The 20,321-nt window shown below is 36.9% G+C and overlaps 1 protein-coding gene across 4 annotated transcripts in view; it reads left to right on the top strand.

The window, feature by feature from the left end:
* CAMSAP2 (calmodulin regulated spectrin associated protein family member 2) overlaps positions 1 to 20,321 on the top strand; it is an 83,126-nt gene that overhangs the window by 6,002 nt on the left and 56,803 nt on the right. For all 4 annotated transcript variants that reach the window (XM_033067262.2, XM_033067260.2, XM_033067263.2 and 1 more), the window contains exon 2: positions 6,795 to 7,054. In XM_033067262.2, coding sequence (XP_032923153.1) covers positions 6,795 to 7,054 — 260 coding nt within the window. The remainder of the gene's footprint in view (positions 1 to 6,794; positions 7,055 to 20,321) is intronic.

The following is a 20,321-nucleotide window of genomic DNA, read 5'->3' as shown; positions in this document are numbered from 1 at the left end:
CTTCTTCCTCCCCCTTACTTTTTATTTTGTGCAATTGAACAAAATATTACTGCATCTGATGGTAATAATAAACATTTCTGCTACAGAACTGAGATACAGTGTTTGAAATCTATTTGCCAGATGTAAGATTTGTGTAGTTCTAGCTGTTTCCTGCATGTTATTTTTCATTCAGTTAAAAGCAGTCTTATACTAAGAGAACCTGTAGACCAGATACCAAAGAAGATGTGTCCAGACACCAGAGATGTGTCCATTCACATCTATCTACTTATGGCTGGCAAAAAGTTTTCTTTGGCTTAATAAAATCTAGTAATAAGTTAAAAACATGTTTATCTCTGATTTTCTGAAACAACTTTTTCCATACTCCATAGGATACTAAAAATAACTTGTCTATAACAGTCATCAAGGTGCTAGCTGGGTGAGATAGGATTATAATTATACTATTATCTTTGTTTCTCATAATTTGCCTCTCCTAAAATATAAGTTCTGAAGGCATTAATGTTAATGAAAATTGATCTCCTTATTGGCAGGGTTAATTCTTAACTATTGTTTTGTTTATTAAAACCTGAATCAATACGCAGGTTTTAGTAAATTAGATGCTAATCTTCCCATTATAATGAGAAATGCCAGTACCAGACACATTCTGTAGGTTTTGTGAGGAGCGCTTCTTGTGCTACTGAAGGCAGAATGTTGGATGGGATAGACACTTAGTGTGACAATTAATAGAGCATTTATTATGTGATTTTCACTGTTCAAAGAACAACTGAAGTCTGCTTAGGCTATGAAAGTAGAGCCTGTGCACGTTTTTTCCTTAAATGCTTTGGAGTTTGCTTGTTTGGTGTGTTTGAGTGTGAGGTTTTTTTTAGTGTTTTCTTTGGGTTTTTTTTGTTTTGGTTTGGGTTTTTTTTGTTGTTGTTGTTTGTTTGTTTCCTGTTTTTGAATGAGGAATCCTTTTGAAGTGCTGAACAGCTGTTGAAACAGTGGATAATGGTTTATTTTTGTGGCATCTAGAAGCAGGAGGGTAGAATCTGTTTGTACATAGTACTTCTGTGATGGTAAATTCAAGAATCTCTTGAGTTCATGTGAGCATGGTGGACAAAGTTAAGAATGGTTATCCTGGAGTTGAGTGTGCCGTAAATTGAGTACTGGCCTTTTACATACTTGTCACTAGACAGAATTACACCTGCAGCCTGCTAGCCAGCAACAATGGAAGTGGTAGATTGATTCAACATACCAAAAAAATTATTTTGTAATCTCTACTGTCTCATTTTGTTTTTCACTTCCTGATTGGAAGTCTTGTTTCTTGATAGTGTTACCAAAATAAAATAGTAAATTGAAATGTTTCCCTCTTCCATTGAGTCCACTAAAAAAAAGTCAACAGAAATTAAATAATTCCATCTTCTCTGACCTGTTTTCAATTCTTGGACTCTTGACTTCTGTGCAGCTCTGCTGTCTTCTGCCCAGGTTGTAAATGTGGCACCAGAATCCTTGTTGGCAAGTGGGAGTCTGAGGTAACTTGACATAATTGCTTCATGGCAAAAGCATGCCTTTGCTGACCTGCAGAAAACTGTCAAGTCCATTATGATTTGGCATGCATTCATCTACTGGTTTGCACCAGGAAGTGGTTAAAGGTACTAGAATTTTCATTAAATGATTATGTTTTATACCTCAGTCTTCTACGAATATTTTTTTCTTAATGTCTTTGTGCATTGATGTCAGTAATCTGTAATGAGGAAGTTTTTTGACTGAGGCTTAATGTAGCCTTGTGGCTCCCAAAAGGGATGGCATCATTTAATTAGAAAGCCCATGGCAAAATATTTTAACTTGTTTATATTGTCCTCAGGAATTAAAAAAAACCAAAACAAACAACATGGTGACCTTGTTGACAAAGACTTCTAAGCTTTTGGACTTTCTTAAGGCAAACATTCATAAATCTGAAATTGTTCACTGATACAAACTTGAAAAATTAATAGTTGTGTAAAGGACTGTATTCATCTGTGTGGAAGCATGGAAACTTTACCAAAAAAAGCAATTTGTTTTTAAAGAAAACAAACTTTTCACTTTCCTACTGTCTTCCAAGGTGTAATTCATACCTGTTTAAGTGGAGAGGTTTTCTATAAGGCAGCTTTTAAAGATAGATTCTGTAGTGCTATGTGTAAATTAATTTTAGACTATTCCTTTCCTTTAAAATGGTCTGTTTAAATGGAAAATTAAGTTGCATTTCTATCTCACAGTGGGGAGTGTTCTGGTTTTGTCTGGAATAGAGTGAGTTTTCTTCCTGGTAGCTGGTGCAGCGCTGTGTTTGGATTCAGTGTGAGTGCACTGTTGATAACACACTGGTGTTTCAGTTGTTGCTCAGTGGTGCTTTCTCTAATCCAAGGACTTCTCAGTGCCTTGTTCCAGCCAGGAGGTGCAGGAGGAACAGTGAGGGAGTGTGACCAGGACAACTGAGCTGAGCTGGCCACAGAACCACTGCAAACCATGGCTGCTGTGCTCAGGGTGAACAGGGGGGGTTCATCAGGAGGGGCTGATCACTTCTGGAGGATGGGCTCTCTCTCTCTTTACCTTCCATTGTTATTATTGTTATAATATTTTACTTTATTTCAAATAAGCAACTGTTTTTATCTGCAAGTCTACTTTTTTCCAACTCTCCTTCCTATCCTCCCATCCCAGCAGAAAGGATGGAATAAGGAGCAAGCAACTGGGCAACTTGGTTGGGGTTGAGGTTAAACCAGAATATGGAGCAATAGTAATTCTGTGTTTGCTGCAAAGCTCTAAATAAGCTCTTAAATTTTTCTTTTGTTTTTCTTCTCTAAAAAGAGCATCTGCAGGACTTTTGATTCCTTGATTATTTATGAAAAATTACCTCAAGATGTGTTGTTTCTTAAGGTAGCCTGATAGTTAGATTTGAGTTACAGTTTTGGGTTAATGTGGTATTGTTTCTTTTTTGTTCTTTTCTCTGTGTCTTGAACTTGCCCATTAGCTTCATTTATTCTCTTCATAGTACAATATTTACAAATTTCAAAATGTCATAAGGATTTCCAAAGCTGTGGTCCTGCTCACAATTCTAGAAAAATATAGTGGTCGTCTAGTTCAGCTTCCTCTTCCAGGAAGGACCAGCCTCAAAGTCAGAAAAGATTTCTCAGTGCCTCGTCAATAGTTTTGGAAGTCCCTGTGGATGGCAGTTGGGTCCCCAGGTAACCTGTGCCTATGCTCTGGTGGTCTCTCTTGAAAAACTTTTTCCTTGGGCATCAGTCCATGACCACTGCCTTTTTTCCACGTCTGTGTTTCCAAAACCTGTTGTCCTGGAAGAGTGCAGGTGGATCCTCCCGTCACCTTCTCCCCAGCACTGCCCCCAGTATTGGGGTCTCCCTTGCATTTCATGTGCTCAGCTGGCTGCACTCCCTGTCCCCAGCCACACTTACCTGTTCCTCTGACACAATTACCACGGATTTCAAGGTCAGATGGCATTTTATGGCAGTGTGTGCAGCAAGATATTTCTTTATAAAGGGGTCATTTACCTCAGAGTTTAGTCTTGAAAGATTCTTTGTCTGCTGGGTAAAGGAAGGACTGGTAAAATGCACTTATTGAGGATTAGTGTTAAGATTGTTCTCTGCCTAGCAGAGCCTGTTTAACCATCTCAGAATTGTAAATAAAGGCTTTTCACCCTGCTGATTGTTCTGGTAATCTGCTGAAAACTGGATGGAGCCTTGAAATTCCTGCAGGACTCCAGAGGCAGCACATGCCAATTCTGGAAGGACTTTTACTCTGAGATAGGTAACAGACACAGAAAACTCTATCTGCTATGGGTTTTTTTTTTCTTTTAAACTCTAATGTGAGAACACAGCTTGACTCTTCTATCAAGAGCTACTTTGATATCAAACAGTTTAGTATATGTTATGAAGTGGGAAAAGGTACTGTGTTTCTGCCTATGCAGGAGGAACTCTGACAGGAATTTTGTAAAGAATTCTGATCTTGTTGCACCAGAGATTCCTTGTTTGTATGCTTTTATGGTTTTTATACTTTCAGAATATGCCTATAGCCACAGCTTGTCTTCCTAGCCCTTTGTTTTCATATGCTATTTTTGTAATAAATTTATTTTTCTGGTTTTATTTTTATGAAGACCAATAAGTTTCTTTTCCAGGTTTATTTTTGTATACACCAATGAAGTAAAAGAAGTGGCATACATGTTATTTTGTCTTTTTCTATATTTTCAGAAGTGGAACTAAGCTTTATAAATAATTCTATTTGCTAGTCATCGTGTTGATTTTTTTTTTACTGTATTGAGTTTTTAATTACTAAATCCCAGGAGTGGATGTCATTCTTTCATGATAAATGCATTTATTACTTCTTGTCACTTTAGGATGTGCTTCAGTGATACAGAAGATGAGAATTAACAGGCATTGGGTTTGTTATTTGCTGGCTTGAGATTTCTCTTCTGGCTCAAATTTTCAGACTTGAAATCTGTCATTGTCTTCAGTGAATCTGAACCACAGTATGTGACTTCTGTTTGAGTGTAGCTAGATACTCCTGCCTCAAGAGGGTTTTTTTTTTCATATAGGAATAAGGCTTTTTAAAGTCTTCTAAGAAATTACTAATTACTTTCTGTTCCTCCCTGCTTCCCCCATCCCCATTGAAATTCTCATCTGCTTCAAAACAGGGATGTGTGGATTTTGGTTTGGGTTTTTATTTGGTTGGTTGGTTTGGGGTTTTTTTGTGCATTTTTTTTCTGTTTTTTCAAAAGCAAAATCTGCTGTCTGTGCATTGAGATATTTACAAAAACGTTTTCTAATTCTCTCTAGCTTGAAAGAATAGCATGAAGATGCTTTAAGAGTTGGCATTTGGAACTGTAAAGGATAAAGTCCTGATGAGAACTGAGCTCCTGGTACTGGAGATGGATCTTTAGGGACTTCAGAAATAACAGGCTTAATATTTAAATAGACAGTGTGTGGACAAACAGGCAAAAGAAAGGTCAGGTAGAATTGAGATAGATGAAAGCGGTACATGGAGAAGCCAGTATCTAGCAGCACTGAGATCCTCAATTAGAAATGCTTTTTGTTGGATGGGATGAGTCAGGGTCTTAGTAGTCAGTAGGTGAAGCTGGGAAGTGGAAGGGGAAGATGGAAATATCTCATGACACTGGTGGATATTTTTGTTAGCAGTTTTATTGTCATCTTGTAAAAAAGTAGGGCTGTTAGGCATTAGAGTTGTGTTTTAAAGGGCAGAGTGTTTGTGCTGGTGGTATATTTTGATCTGTATTCTAAAGCAGAGCTGTCAGTTTTCTTGCCAAATTTAAGCTCATGGTTTAAGCAAATTACAAACTATATCTCTCTTTCCCTTGATACTCTGAATTTGCAAAAGAAGTAGCAATATCTTACCCTTTCCTACCATCCTTCTGGCATTTAAAGCATGTGTTAATATTTCTTTCACATTCTGCACTCTATAAAGCATATCTTCCCTCACAGCTAGAAGGCAGCTGGCACTTTCCAAAGCCCATGATGGAAGCACATGAACTGCAAGAGAATATGCATGAGGAGGAAGATAATCTGTCATTATCTTGTGATGGCATGTTCTGTTTTTTCTCTCTTCTGCTCCACCCTTACTGGGCTGTTTACTCCAGACTGATTCAAACCTTGTCTGTTTGGTCACTTATCCAGCTAAAGGCAAAGGGAATAGCAACTTAGAGTTGCATCACTGCTTTCCTACTTATTTTTTCTTCTAGCAATTAAATAGGCTTTTTGCATTTGGACTCAGGAAAAGAATCACATGCTCTTTATCCCATAAATGTTGTTGGCTTAACTAATTTTACAACAATAGACAATGAAATTCTTCCAGAAGGAAAATGAAACATCTTGCAGTATGCCTGAAAATCTGAAAGTTATTTTCCACTTGACTCATGATTTAATTTAATTTGATCTAGTACCATGTTTATTTATAATTATTACTTTTGTGGTAGTCAATTATAAATATAATCTGCCGTATTGTGTTATGTACAGTATTTGAAAAAAACCATTGGATTGTCTTGGAATGCTAATTTTGGAGTAAAAATCTCAGCATAGATTTGACAAAATCTTGCATAGCTTTCTGGGGTGCTAAGCCAACTCACTGAAAAAGGAGGAAAATAATTTTAAGGGAAGTCAGTAACACAACAAGGCCAATAAGAACACACTATTTTCTCAGAAAGAAAGTGATAATGTTTTTTCTTCATTCTTCTAATTTCAGTTAAAAACCCATATATTTATGCTTAACTGCTGGATTGTCATCATTCTATGACAACCTTTGTAATAAACAGTAAAGTAATCAAAATTCTCCTGCATATATGGAACTAGAAACTTACTTTTTGTCTTGAATTTTTCTATGCTGGAACATAATGTTTCAGTTCCATTTTGTTGTTGTAATAGAGTCCAGGGTTTATGTTTAAATGGATGTTATTCTGCCTTTATAAGTCTGACCTATATAAAGTTATGCCAAAGGAAATGAGAATGTTTGGGCATGTATTTGGAGAAGCCAAGACATTTTAATGTAATGATGCTGTAAACCACAGATTGGTCTTCTGTTGTGGCCTTTGCAGTGTGAGACAGTTTGAATTTCTTTCAAGTTTCTATTTATAGTTCAAATATTACCTTTGTATGAATTTTTTCCAGTATTTTATAACATAATTGCTGGTATAGACTTTGGCCTCCCCTTGGTTAAGCTTTCTTTAACATAATTTTGAGTTCACATGTAATTTTAAAAGATCTCCTAGTACTTTAATTGTTCTTTCTGATACTGACTTGTGTTCTCTTTGTGTTTTGTAGAAAACGTTCCAGAAGAACTCCGAGAACCATTTTACACAGACCAGTATGACCAGGAGCACATTAAACCACCTGTTGTTAACTTGCTGCTGTCTGCAGAGCTCTACTGTCGTGCTGGGAGCCTTATTCTCAAGAGTGATGCTGCAAAACCACTTCTAGGTCATGATGCTGTTATACAAGCCCTGGCACAAAAAGGCCTTTATGTCACTGACCAAGAAAAATTGGTGACTGAACGAGATCTTCACAAAAAACCAATTCAGATGGTGAGTGTTCAGATCTTGTGTGTTACATCTCTTCTGTCCATCTGTGTACTCCCAATACCTACAGATCTGTCTTCTAAAATGCATCATTATGTTGAAGTTTTTTTCTCAGGAGTTCAGTGGGATTCCTTACTGGGAAGTTTATAATTGTTTTGCTTTGAGGTTTTTTTCATGTCGTCAGCTGTCAGTGCAGGTATTTTTTTCTGTATTAATGCTATAATCCATCTATCTTCCTACTTAGTTAAAATGTTTCAATTTTTCTATATTTTTCAATATAGCAGTTGACAATATGATCACTTTGATTTCAGTTTTACAGCACTGACTAAGTGAATATTTCTGTGTTGGAAAAGTTTGAAAACATTATTCTTGGGCAGAAATCTTTGGTTAAAAGCTTGGAAAAAATTTTTGATGGCAGGCAATTCAACCTAATAACAATGAATAGTCACCTGTTGCACATTAAGTCATGTAAAACACAACAATGGTATTTTTTCATGGAGACATTTAATAATATGCCTTTGCTTTATACAACTGCTAATTAAAACATTAGTTCAACTGATGACTGATTCTATTAGTAAGCTCCAAAGTCATTGGCTTTTTTCTTTGTTTGGAACTGAGTTATAAAAAATTAACTGTAAAAAAGATGTCTACATATGTTTGTTTAGCAAATGGCAGCATGATAGAATAAGATGCTAATATATTTAAAGTGAAATATTTAAAATTTTCACCTTTTTATATTTCTATTTAATATTTAATATAGAGAATAAATTAAGTAAACAAAGTATTTGTGGTCAGTGACCTGTAGCTGCCTACAGAATGAGGGTGTGTGGAAATGAATATAGCTATGGTGATCTTACAGGTCTTTTCCAGTCTAAATAATACTGTGTTTCTAAGTGGTGCAAAATTTGCAGGATACTTGTAATTCTTGTGGGTGGCTAGGATGGGTGGTTAGGAGTGTTCCTAGTGTTCACAGAAGTCAAAGCATTTAAGAAACAAACTTTCTGACTGATTGTTTTAGCAGAACTTAATTCTGTTCTTGTTTCTGAAGAAAAATAAGGTTATTGACTTGTATTTATGAGCCTTTGGTTTCCCCATTTGATTGTTTAAATTTGATCCCTGTCTAGAGTAGTTGTAAGAGTCATGTGTTCCCAGAGTTCCCAGTTGAAAAAAAAAAAAGGTGTAATTATTACTTAGTTTGGTTTGCTGATGTTTGATTGAGTGATTCATGTTACTTAACATGCATTTCAGTAGTCCTTTGCTATTTCCCCCGTGCTTGTGGGGCTGTTTGTGTGTTTTGCCAGTGTTGTTTAGGTATAGTCAGCAGGATGTTATGGACACATGAACATCCTAAGAGCTGATGTCCCCAGGTTCCTGCTGTGCCCAGGGCACTGGTCCCCACTCCAGTCCCAGTAACAGATGGGTGCACTGTTGCTGTTGTCAGTTCACAGGCAGCTGGGCTGTGATGAGGACAGGCAACACAACTGGCTCGGGCAGAAATACAGCCTTGTCCAAAACAACTGTTATCAAAAAATGGCTGTGAGGCTGTAGTCTTGATACTGACATCCTGAGCTCATGAGTTTTACTTTGTCAAACCATGCTGTCAATCCTATGCAAGCTCTTAGCAGCAGCATTATATTTTAATTGGAAAGCCTCAACCCTTTTCCTTATTATACTATTAGTGAAGTTGGCAGAGAACTTCAAATCTGGCTGTTGCAGTACTGACAGTGTTTTCCCTTGATGCCTTCCAGTACCCTTTCCTATTGTTCCATATGTCACAGTTTCTACAAGTCTTACAAATTTAAATGTATATCCTGTTTTAGAGCATGAAAAAAATTTCTTTTTCAGTTCTGTCAAACAGAAAGTTTTCATTGGTAATTAACACATACATCTTCCTCTAGCAGACCAGATTGTGTTAAACCCATGTAAAATGTAATTTTGAGTAATTTAATAGAACCTAGTATGGTTGTCATTCCCTTGGCTAGCCTGTCTTCTCCAGGAATAGGGGAAAGATGTTGGTGTTTGTTAGTGGGTATTTCTAGTTGCCTTCTCAGATGTACTGTACTTTCTCTAGTTGGAAAGGGATGAGGTATAATATGAAATGGACCTATGGAAAGAGATTTGAGTATGGAATGTTTTAATTTTACACACGTATTATAACGTGTGGAGCTGTGGCCAACAGACTTGGAATTCCTTGGACTGGATGTTTGCACAGTGACGTCCTTGGGGATGAATTGTTGACTCAGTTCACATGTGACTGTTCAGTGGAGCAGGCATTTTGGTCTCTCTCTTAGGTGGAACTTTTCTCACAAGCACCTTGCATACTTAAGTCTGAAAAGTCTGGCAAGTGGATGTGCTTTGTGCTTAGGTCAGGATAGGTGGCACTTGGCTTGTCAGTCATGACTGACTTGGCTGCATTGGTATCTAATGAGAGAGGCTGCAAGTGCTGTGTTTGCGTGTTTCTCTGTGTGTGTGTGTGTGTGTACATACATAGGTGTATGTATGTATAAAAATCAGTTTGCTCTGGTGGAATGGGGTAGGAAAGAGGCACTTGGGAAATTAACCCACAGCAGCAAAGGTTTCTGTTAAAGCCTCCCCTGTGTGGGCTGATTAATTCTTTTACTTTTTCTCATGTTTGGTTTTTGTTCTCATCTCCTATTTCATTTCTGGTGTAACCAAAAGCTGGGTTATTCACTGGTATCTCAATTTCTGTTTTCCATGTATTGCAAGATATTAAAACTTAATTATGTGCTTATTTTTGTTAACTCTGTGTTTGATAGGATCATCCTGTTTTTAATTTTGGTAGGGGAGCAAAAGAACCAAATAGCATGTCATTTCTCTTCTGGTTGAAATTTATATGGTCTTGGCTCTGCTCTGCTATACTTAAAACAGTGCAGAAATAGTCTAGAGCTTGGAATTGAATGTGTTTAACAAGAATCAGAGTATTTTTCTCCTGGAAATTATACTTTTGTACAAAAAGAATTATCTGATGTTTAAAAAGTTTATAGAAGCTAAGTTGTGAAAAAATTTGCGGAGATACTTATGTCAGTTGGCAAGTTCCAATTGCTTTTTTTTTTTTAAATCTATCTTCAGCAGGCATCCCCATATGGAAATGTGAAATGTTGACCTGCTACAGAAAGCAGAAACAGCATTAAGAATGCAGCATGGTTCTGATAATGATGTAATAGTTTTCTAATGCTTTCAGCTAAAATCAATGCAGAAAAAGAAAGTTAAGCTTGACTTGAACAGTGATCTATGCATATTGATTTAAGATTTTGAATTTCCTTCCTTACCCAAGCTGACTTAAACCTTCAAATGTCAGATATACAAGAGGAAGGCAATTTATATTTTTCAAATTTTTTCTCATATAAGCATTGGAACTCTTTGTTTTAAAAACATATCTATCTGCTCTTACAGGATGTCAGAGGAGACTTTTATGCAGATTTCTTCATTATGACAAGAATTTTATATTAACTGAATAATTTATTTTCCAATGCCGACTCGTTTTACAAAAATTCTGATATTTAATCAGGCTGGTCACTTGGTATTCATATGGTCTCTTTCAATTTGCTTCAAGTGCAGGGAAGAATAAACAGATTCAGAGAGGCATTAAGAAATGCTTTCCTTCCCTCAAGTCCCTGCATTGCACTTCTGCCATGTGGGGAAAGGAATAAAAAGTCAGCATCTCAGTTCACTGTTCAGGGAAACTGAAGCTGCATAACTACACCAGCAGTGGACTTCTGTCCCTAATGTGACAAGGCCAAAACTATCTGAATTTCTAGCTTGAGGAGTAATAATATAAATCTTGAATGCTTGTTTAAAACCAGTGTTGTTGAGGGGTGTAGAGATACAGTAATATTACAGACTTTTACCAGATTTGCACCAGAAGAATCTATTTGCTTAAGCTTATTATTGTATATTGATAAAACATTCTCAACTGACTACAAAAATAGTTATTAACTAGCAAGACATTTGAGGATATTTAGTTCTTAGATAGAATTCAGCGATTAGAAAAAGGCTAGTGAATACCCTGTGTATAAATACTATATCCAAGAAAATATGCCATACAAATATTAAAAATGTTTTCAGTGTGGGAAAGTATAAAAGCTATGCTAAACCTAATATAATCCGAAAGTATAATTTGTTAAAAGTTGAACTCTCAATTCATAAGAATAGTGTTGCAAGAAAGTCAACCTGCTGAGCAGCTACTTTATACTTACACCCATTGGTGTCACTAATCAGGTAAACCTAAATCCTTCATAAAATTCTACAATTTTCAGCCGAGATGGAAAGGCAAGGAGAGGCTCCTGCAAAACCCCAGCAGTAAGTCCACAATAGCTGGTAGGAATAAAAATTGCTACTTTCCTAATTCTGACACATTATTTGCCTGTATGGGGTTTAAATATAAAAAGTAGTGTACTGTCATGCAAGTTGTATATCCATTTAGCTGCAAATTGCCTTCTTCCTTGAAGATGTCTATTGTGAGGGAGTCTGGCAGTAATTTCTCTGTAGCAGTTTGTGAATCTGGACTATAGCTGAGGTATAATTAGGTGTGCCTATATTAGCTGGTTAGTAGTCATCAGGAGTGCATGTTTGAGGCAAACTCCTGTATTTCTTCCAGTTACTGCTCTTGTGTTTTGCAGTATGGGGGTGTCTCAAGGAGCACAAATACAGATTTTCTGAGCATGTAACGTGGGAGTTGGGCTCTAGATCACACTTCTGGTTGCCCACTTGCCAAGGGATACTTATTTCCCAGGACTGGAGCAGAGCTAACTGAATTGAATCCCCTGAGCTGGGAGCAGAGGTGAGTCCAGTGACCTTCACACAAGTTTTGCTTTCAGTTGTGCAAAACTGATTGTGGAGTTAATCCCAGCCAGCGAAACTCCTGTGGAAGGCAGTAGGACTGGGGGATTGGTAGTGCTGGGTGTGTAGGTACCCACAGCCAGAACCTGGCTCTCCTTCTGGATGAGATAACATACAATAAGTGGTTAACTCATCCTGCAATCCAGACTTTTGGTCTCCCTGGCAGACTGCATTCACTGGAAATGACAGTGCCTTTCATCAGAGGTGTTTCTCCTTGAGGAAGGGCTGCAGCAGCTCACCCAGTTACTTGCATCTACATGCTGCAGTCTCTGCACTTCCAGGCTGTACAGCTCCTGTAACTCTGGTCTGGAAAGCAGCACAACGTGTATTAAGCACTTCACAAGAACAAAGAAGTAAGATGTGGTTTCTGCCCTGAAGAATTTTTTTTTTCTGGTTTTAGGCATGATGCAACAAGTTTCCATTCCATGCTATTGTAAATTAGTTGTTAGATGAAGACACATAAAAAGAATTTGCAGTCACTTTTCTTGAGCCCATAGATACCATAATTTGTTAGTTAAAGCACCAGATTCTAACTGCCTTGTGATATAAAATCATCTTTGATAGTAGTATGTTCCATAGAAGATTAAAATAATAAGCAAATATAGTGGTGAAACAGAACCTAAGTTCAGGGAGTGTGATGTGCTGTGTAGAACCAGTCTGCTGTGGGTTTGGGCTGGGAAAATGTAATCTTTAGAGGTTCCATATTTTTTGTTCCATTTCTAGTCTCATCTCTTCACACACATTCCTCATAAGGTTCTCATTTGCCTGAAAATAGGGATCCAGTATTTTTGCTGGGTTTGCTGTGTCAAATATACCATTCCACTTCAGTCAGCACTGCACTAACAGCTGTTTGCCACCGTAGTGTTGTACCAGACTCCTCACACACAGGGTGCCAGTTCATGCTTGGGCCACAGGAACTGCTACAGCTCTCCACAGAGCTCATTTTGCCCTTACCATTTTAACTTAGAACTTCATGTCCTATTTGCTTTTTTTCAACCAATTTTTGTTGACTCATAGCCTGGGTATTTTGTTTTGCTTGCTGCTTGTATTTAATTATATTTTTCTTGTATGTCGAAAATGCTTTTTTTCTGTGTCATGTAAATAGAAGCAGTGTCTTGGGATGTTTTCTGCTCTATGTTTGTCTAGAATTTAGTGAGTGCATAACATGCAGATTATCAATGTGAGTTATAGTAGAGCTTATTATACTTCTGTATATCTGTATCAGAAATTTGTGGAATACTTAGATAACCACAAAAACCTCTGGAACATCCTTTGGTTTTTCAGGGAATGCTGTCTGCTCAACTTGTGCACCAAGTGTGGCAACTAATGTGGAAGGTAGCAAAACTACTGACTCCAAAGTAGTGTCTATAAATAATACAAAGGAGGGATGCTTTCCCAGTCCTTTCCAGCAACTCTAATGCTAAAAACCTTGAGGCTTTCTATGATTTCTCTAGCTGTAATTTTAGTTGTGGTTTGTTTGTTTTTAAATCCAGCATTCTTAATTTCAGTACAAAAGTCTATGTAGTGTTTTGGTCTTAGGGTTCCAGCATCATAACTGGAATTTCAAACTTGTATTACTACGAGTTCTGGCCTAGAAGGTAACTAAATGTGATTGTTCTTTTAAACAATTCTTGTAGGGTTTATTTCAGTTGTGCAGAGCTATTGAATAAACTGTGCTGCTTGTATTGCCTTGGAAGTGCCTTCTCAGAACTGCCATAAAATCCCTGATGGATATAGATGTTTACAGAGCTGCCCTTACACTGGCCTTTGCCAGCTAAACGTAGTAGGAAATATTTAGAAATAGCAGCACATTTTCTCATGCTTAGTCTAATGTAAAATTGTGATAACTACATTTAATCTTTTACTAAAATGAGGAGAGAATATTGCAGTATCTCTTCCAAACGAGATACATGATCTACTAAATCAGACTGCTGCTTTTGGAATAATGGCAGGAAATTAAATGAACCTCAAGAGAAGGTAGTACCTCCCAAAGTTAAGTCCCATGCCTCTCATGAGAAAATAATGCACTGCATTATTATTGTCTATTGTCTATCTTGTTCACTTCCTTGCAAAATAGTTGTTCTTTTGCCTTGAACAAACTCAAGTTTTGAATCAAAGAGTTTCTGATTGTGTTCTTAGTTATTATTCCATCTTGTGGTGTTTGTAACCTGCAGGGGAGGGAGAGGTGGAGAAGAAAGGGGTGATGGTGGTGATTTAATTAAAAAACTCAAAACAACCACCTGAGAACAGACCAAAATCCACTGCTGAAGCACAAAAAGAAAACCAGTTAAAAGAAGGAATAAATTATGAAAGAAATGTGTAATGAATTAAGCCCATAAAGAATGCCAGATACCATGTATAAAATGCTTTCTAAAAAGGTCAAGAAGTATTTTCATTAACCTTGAAAGAAGTACTATTTTGTTAAACACAATTTAAGAACATTTTCTTCCTGTTTCAATAGCACTGTTATGTAGTGTGGTTCAGCTTTTGGCTGTTGGTTTGCTGCTGTGAACTTTCTTTGTATCTTTAAATACATGAAAAGGTTTATTTAAATAAATGTTTAGGAATGGTCTTACTTCTACTTAAGTATATTAGCTATCTCACTAACTGAGCTATTAGAAAAAGATCTGAATTGCTTTACAGACTACCTAGAAAGAATTTCTTCATGAGTTTGTTTGAATCATGTTAAGGAAGAGAAATCTTTCTTAATACCCTTGTACTGGCTAGCACAAAGCTAAAAATTGTACATGGTTGTAGCAGGCAGTTGAAGAGCACTGCTTTCTTCCTATTATGGAAAATAGTGAGCAGCTTTTAGCAGGAGGTGTGGGTCTGTCATGTAAACATAAGGAGAGCTTCACTACCAGCTCTGTGTAGTACATACACACAGCAACAAGGGGACAAAACCACACTGACTGTTGAAGGAATACAGTTTGTACTCCCCAAAATGCAGCAACTACTCCAGTGTAGTACAAGAGAACATTTTGAATCTGCATTTGTTAATCTGCACACATAATCCTGGCAATCTGCCTGCCTTTATCAGCAGAGAACACATTCTGTCATCACAGTAGATGGATGATAACAAAATCTTTGTTCTTACAAACTCTATGGAATTTAACATTATGGGATTTTCTTTTCCTGAAGTTGAATGAACAAAATATCTTAAGGTCTCTAGTATATCTATCCTTCTTGTGTGACAGTTGGGGAAATGCTGTTAATACCAATGTATGTCCATTGTTTATAGGAACTGGTAGGTTTATATGAACTAGTAAAAATTTGTATTACCTTGCAGATATGCATCTCCAAATCAGCCAAAGCAAAATCCAGTAGAATTTGTCCTATGTAGATGTAACAAGATTTACATTAAAAGATTGTCTGATAACTCGTTGAATAGTTTGTTTTAAGTTGGCTATAATAGTGCTCTGTAGGAAACTACTATAAATGTAGATGACGTTCAGTTTTCTCTTATGTATTGGAAGGTCATGAGGAAGGATGTCTCCCAGTGTATTTCTTTGTCTTCCCAACCATGAATCTAAGACCAGTGGGAAAATTAGTAAAGTGTATGTTAGAAAGAAATCCTGCAGCTTTATGGTTTTAGAATAATGGGAAAAGGTATCTTTAGCACAATTTATATAATCATCTAGCAGTAGCCAGAGATCCAAATCAGTCAGCTGTCAAGACTGTTGACATCCCTCTAAAGCTGAAATGGCAAGAGCTTTTATAAGATCTAAGTTGGGTGTTTGGAATACAGTTTAGAAGACACAGCAGTCAGTATTTATGACTTAAATATATACAATGTGAAGTGTGTATTGAAATTCTTTTAACTATTTGGTTTCATGAAGAAGTGGTAGGTTAAAAATATTATGACCTTTAAAAGAAGAAAATTACCAGAAAAACAGAGAGAATATGTAGATATTGGGTAAGCATGTAATGGGTCATCAGATTAATTTTACATTATACAATTATTAAATTTATACAGTATGTAATATGAAATCTCATTATATAGGAACATGTTTCTTAAATATGAAACTGATCTATCAGTTACATTGTTAAAGGATACTCATATACTGAAGTAAATTGCACCAAGTGGTATTTAGGCCACAAACCACTGCAGTAGGTGCCAATTAAGTGCTGTTGAAAGACAGATGGCATTTTCTCCCTGTTTGTCAACAGCATTTATTCAAAGGTGTAGTTACAGAAGTTGTACCAACTCACCCTCTTTTTACTGATGCTGGCCTGCTGACCTGAAAATTATAAGTTAATTCCTGGGGTTCTGAGGTAAGGGGGGCTTTATTTTGCCATATCAGCTGTCAGAAGAACCCTACCATCAGACAGAAATTTAAGGGAAAGGAGACTTTCTAAAATCTGTTATGTAGTATCAACTCCTGAATTTCTACTGTGCCTGTGTGAACATGAGCAGTTTATTCCCTTCCTTTTTGTAGCAACTATTTTGTGTGTGGGCAGGTAAGGTCTCTCAGGGCTTTTGCTTCCCAAACCTTTTCTTCATCCCCAACACCCTCCATTTGGTGGCTACCTTTGTGCACAAGTTGTGCTGGAAACTGGACCCAGGATTCCGAGTGACCTTGTCAAGGCTTGTAGGGCACACAGCTTGTGGGGTGTTTTGTGAGCGAGAGCCTGCAGGTGACCCATGGATGTGCCAGCTGCCTCTCCTGCAGTGACATTCCCTGCATGCTCCTGTTCTGCTGGTGACAATCTCTAAGCTCAGATCGTGCCTGCTGACCAGCGATTTACTTGTGTGTTCTCTACTCTGGTGCAAAAGGTTAATACAGACTTTTTTCTGACTCTCTTCTCCGTCATATTAAGATTAATTTGGAACCGATTATACCATATGTTGCTGAAATAGGCTTTGGTGGAAAATACCCAGCACTTGATTTCCCTTCTTAAGGACACTCTGTGAGGTAATAAACATTTGTAAAAGCTTCCCGGTCTATTACACAGAAAGAATTGTGTAAATCCCACTGGTATGTTTCTGGGCATTGTTTTGCCAAGACAGCCAATTCACTTTGAAGCATGGACTGAAGGGGAAAAAAAAAAGGTTAGACTGAATTACAGGACTCTGCCAGGTTACATCCTAAACAATGAGATGGACAGAAGGTTGATGGAAAGAAAATTCACAATCATGAATGTTTTACTTTTTTGTTTGTTTCTTTTCCTTCTGTTCTTAACTTCCTTAATCCCAAAAGCAAAACCAACCATCTAATGGTACTTAGAAGTTCACTGTAAAGACAACTGTGTGTATGTGAGGTTAAAAATAATATTGTGACTGCCTATAGAAAGTTTGTAAATTAATGCAATTCAGTATATTGTTTTGTCAGGTTAGTCTCATAACTTGTGTTGATAAATTCTTTATGGTAAGATGTATCTCATAAGTTAGATACCTGAAAGGATGAATTTATTCTAAATCCTGCTTTTAGCTTTTCTTTAGCAACAGAAAGGAGTACAAAGAACACTTAACTTATGCAGTTGGAAAAAAAAACAGCATGGTAATACTGAAGTTGATAAAGAAATATGTATATATGCTACAAAGAAAGAACTGTTGGAGAGAAGCAAATCCTGATTCTAAAAGTAGGCTGTATATGTATGAATATTCTTATTTTTCCAGGTCAAAGCTTTGGGGGGAAAAAACCCCAATCCTCCTAAAGTACTATGTACTTTCAACAACAGCAGCAAAAATACTCTCATGCCTCTAAGCACTGAAGGATAATTTATCTGGTTTTCCCAGAGCATTGGGAAACTGAGAACTTACGTAAGGGGCTACATGTACTTTGGCATTATTGGCTTGTACTCCTTATGGTGGAAGGAAAAGGATAATACAGTCTGCTTGTTCTAACAAGATCTAATGTCCTAATGACTTAACACAATTATGCTCTTATCATACCTATGGCTATAGTGTCAATTATTTTAGATTCCTTTTCTTAAACAACTTTAAACTTTCCTTTATTAGAGAAGGCAGTACTTTTCTGATTATTGTAGCTTGCCTTTTTTCAGCTAAGGTGGGACCTTCCATTTCTGTGGGACTTACTTCTTTTCTTACCCTATCAGATTTGGAGGGGGAACTGATTACTCCTGTAATTCAGCATTTTCCCACAAATTTTGCCTTCTCTTTAAACCTGATCCATGATGAGTTTTCTTTCCAGGTTACTGGTGAAAATAGTAGGAGATGGTGAGCTGATAACTCATTCATGTGGTGTTTTCTTGAATAATTCACCGGTTCATTGCTGATTCTATGCTCAGGGATGCACTATAAATCAGTTTAATGTATCCAGCATTAAGAAGTCTCTTTAATCTGAATGTATTAGTATTAAGTTAGATGCCTTATGCTCATAATAAATCTTCCACTTTTCACTTATATTTATATATGAATTTAGAAAGTGGCTTATGTTCTGTTAATTCATGTTTAAATTGGCATGTATTCATTTATTATACATAAATCAAGCTGCTTTTTGACTCTGAAATTATTTTACATGAGATCAGAAGAAGGATTTGGGGCATTAAAATTACTTGTATTGTCTGTTGACTCAAAAAAAAATTCCATTGTTTCGTGTCTTCTAATCTTTTGGAATGTCCCCAGTGTTCTTAAGACTTATTGGAAGAACAGCTCGATGTGTACAGATTGCTCCTCTTTAATCCTTCTGTAGTTTTAAAAACATGGTATTTTTTTCTTTTCCTACTTGCTCCAGACTGAGATGAAGATTTAGGTTAAGCATGAAATTCGCAGACTTGCAGATAATGCAAAGACTATCAAAAATTAATATATTTTCTAGAAGACTGAATTAGAACTCCCTTTTAAAAAAGGGAAATGTGGCTAGTGCCAGCTTGCAGGTTAGTATGTTAATTCCTCACAGAATTGAAATGTTTCTCTGCAGTGTTTCCCACCCTTAAACACAGCAAATGTCCTCAGTCATCAAAGAAAAGAGCTACAAGCTGACTTTAAAAGGCTGAAACCTTGGACAGCAGCACAAAAGCCTGTCAGCACTTAGGTGGTTTAAAAAGGTGCTGTGTTTAATGGTATAACTGCAGGGCTCTCCTGCCACTTACATCACTTTTCCCTGTATGAAAAAGCTCTTGGTTCACATTTACTTCTATTGATGCAAGCTGCCATCTTAGTGACTAAATTAAGGATAAATCATGCAAGACTGCTTTTTTTATTCTAAAATATGTTCTACTTTGACCATATTGTCACTTTTGTTGTCTTGCCTAAATTGTCCATCTTCTAAATGATGGGTTGTGGTTTTTTCCTGGCAGTTATTTTATCTGGAAAAATACCTACCATTCTTCGTGTACAACCACTGACTAATTTTTCCTTTTAGTTTTCCTCATGGCATACACTGCTGATTTTTCATTCTTTGCATTGCTTCTGTACCTTTCCCAAATCTTCTTTGAAAATAATTTAAAATATGATCTGAATTTGCAAGTTTAATCCTAGTCCAATGACGTTTTGGTTTTGTCTTTTGTTCTACTTAGAAATGGCCTATATCTCTCTTTTGTTGGTTATTTATTTTACAAATTCCTTCTTGTACAAGTTCTTGCGAGCATATTGGAGATAACTGCTGAGCTAGAGGAGAGTGAGCCAAATTCACTCCTTTGCCAAAAGGAAGGCTGAAGTGCAGACCAAATAACTGTGGACTCTGAGCTTCCTTCCTGAGCCAGCACATACTGAGAATAGTTCAGGGAGGCCTTCAGGATGTAGGTCTGAGAAAAAATGTGAGCAATTAGAGGGTTTAGGAGGGGATGTTCAAGGGGACTTAGAGTGATGGCAGGGTGAGAGAGGAGCTGAAGTTTCTCCAGCGACTGGAGCTCACAGTTCATCAATTCACAAAGTTTGCTGATACAGAGCAACTTAACTTCTTCCCACTTTGCACCTTCTTGTTACTAAAAGATAATCGCAATCGCTTCTGTTATTCTGTCAAAAGGACATCATCGATCTGTGACAATCCCAATAAAGCAGAGACTTCCAGATCTGTGTGTAGGCATGATCTGATAAAGTCTTATTGCTGGGAATATCTTCTTCCAGAATGAGGATAATTTTTTTTTCTCCCACAGTAGAACTCCCACCATTCCTCCTCTGCTTCTTGCAGCACCATCAGTGTACATGGTGCTTTACAGATTAAAATAATACACTGTTCATTTGTTGGCAACTAGATATGTCATTATCTCCTACTTTTTTTGTAGTTTCTGGGAGCAAAAGAATGGATTGATATTGGAGCAGGAAAATACTGAAGAAAAGGATGGGAATAATAATTGAACTTTTAATGGAACCTTTTATATTATTTAACTTCTGTACTTGTTGCTGTGAAAAAGCATGTTACAGTAGGATTGTATTTACAGAAACTGTTTTTGCACTCTTTTACATATTTCAGATGCCTTTTTAGAGGATGCAGGTAATTGCATTTGC

The sequence above is a fragment of the Catharus ustulatus genome, chromosome 9, assembly GCF_009819885.2.
Source record: "Catharus ustulatus isolate bCatUst1 chromosome 9, bCatUst1.pri.v2, whole genome shotgun sequence".
In the NCBI taxonomy this organism is placed as follows: Eukaryota; Metazoa; Chordata; class Aves; order Passeriformes; family Turdidae; genus Catharus; species Catharus ustulatus.
Note: the sequence above shows the minus strand (reverse complement) of the source record. Positions and strands in the feature narration are given on the sequence as shown.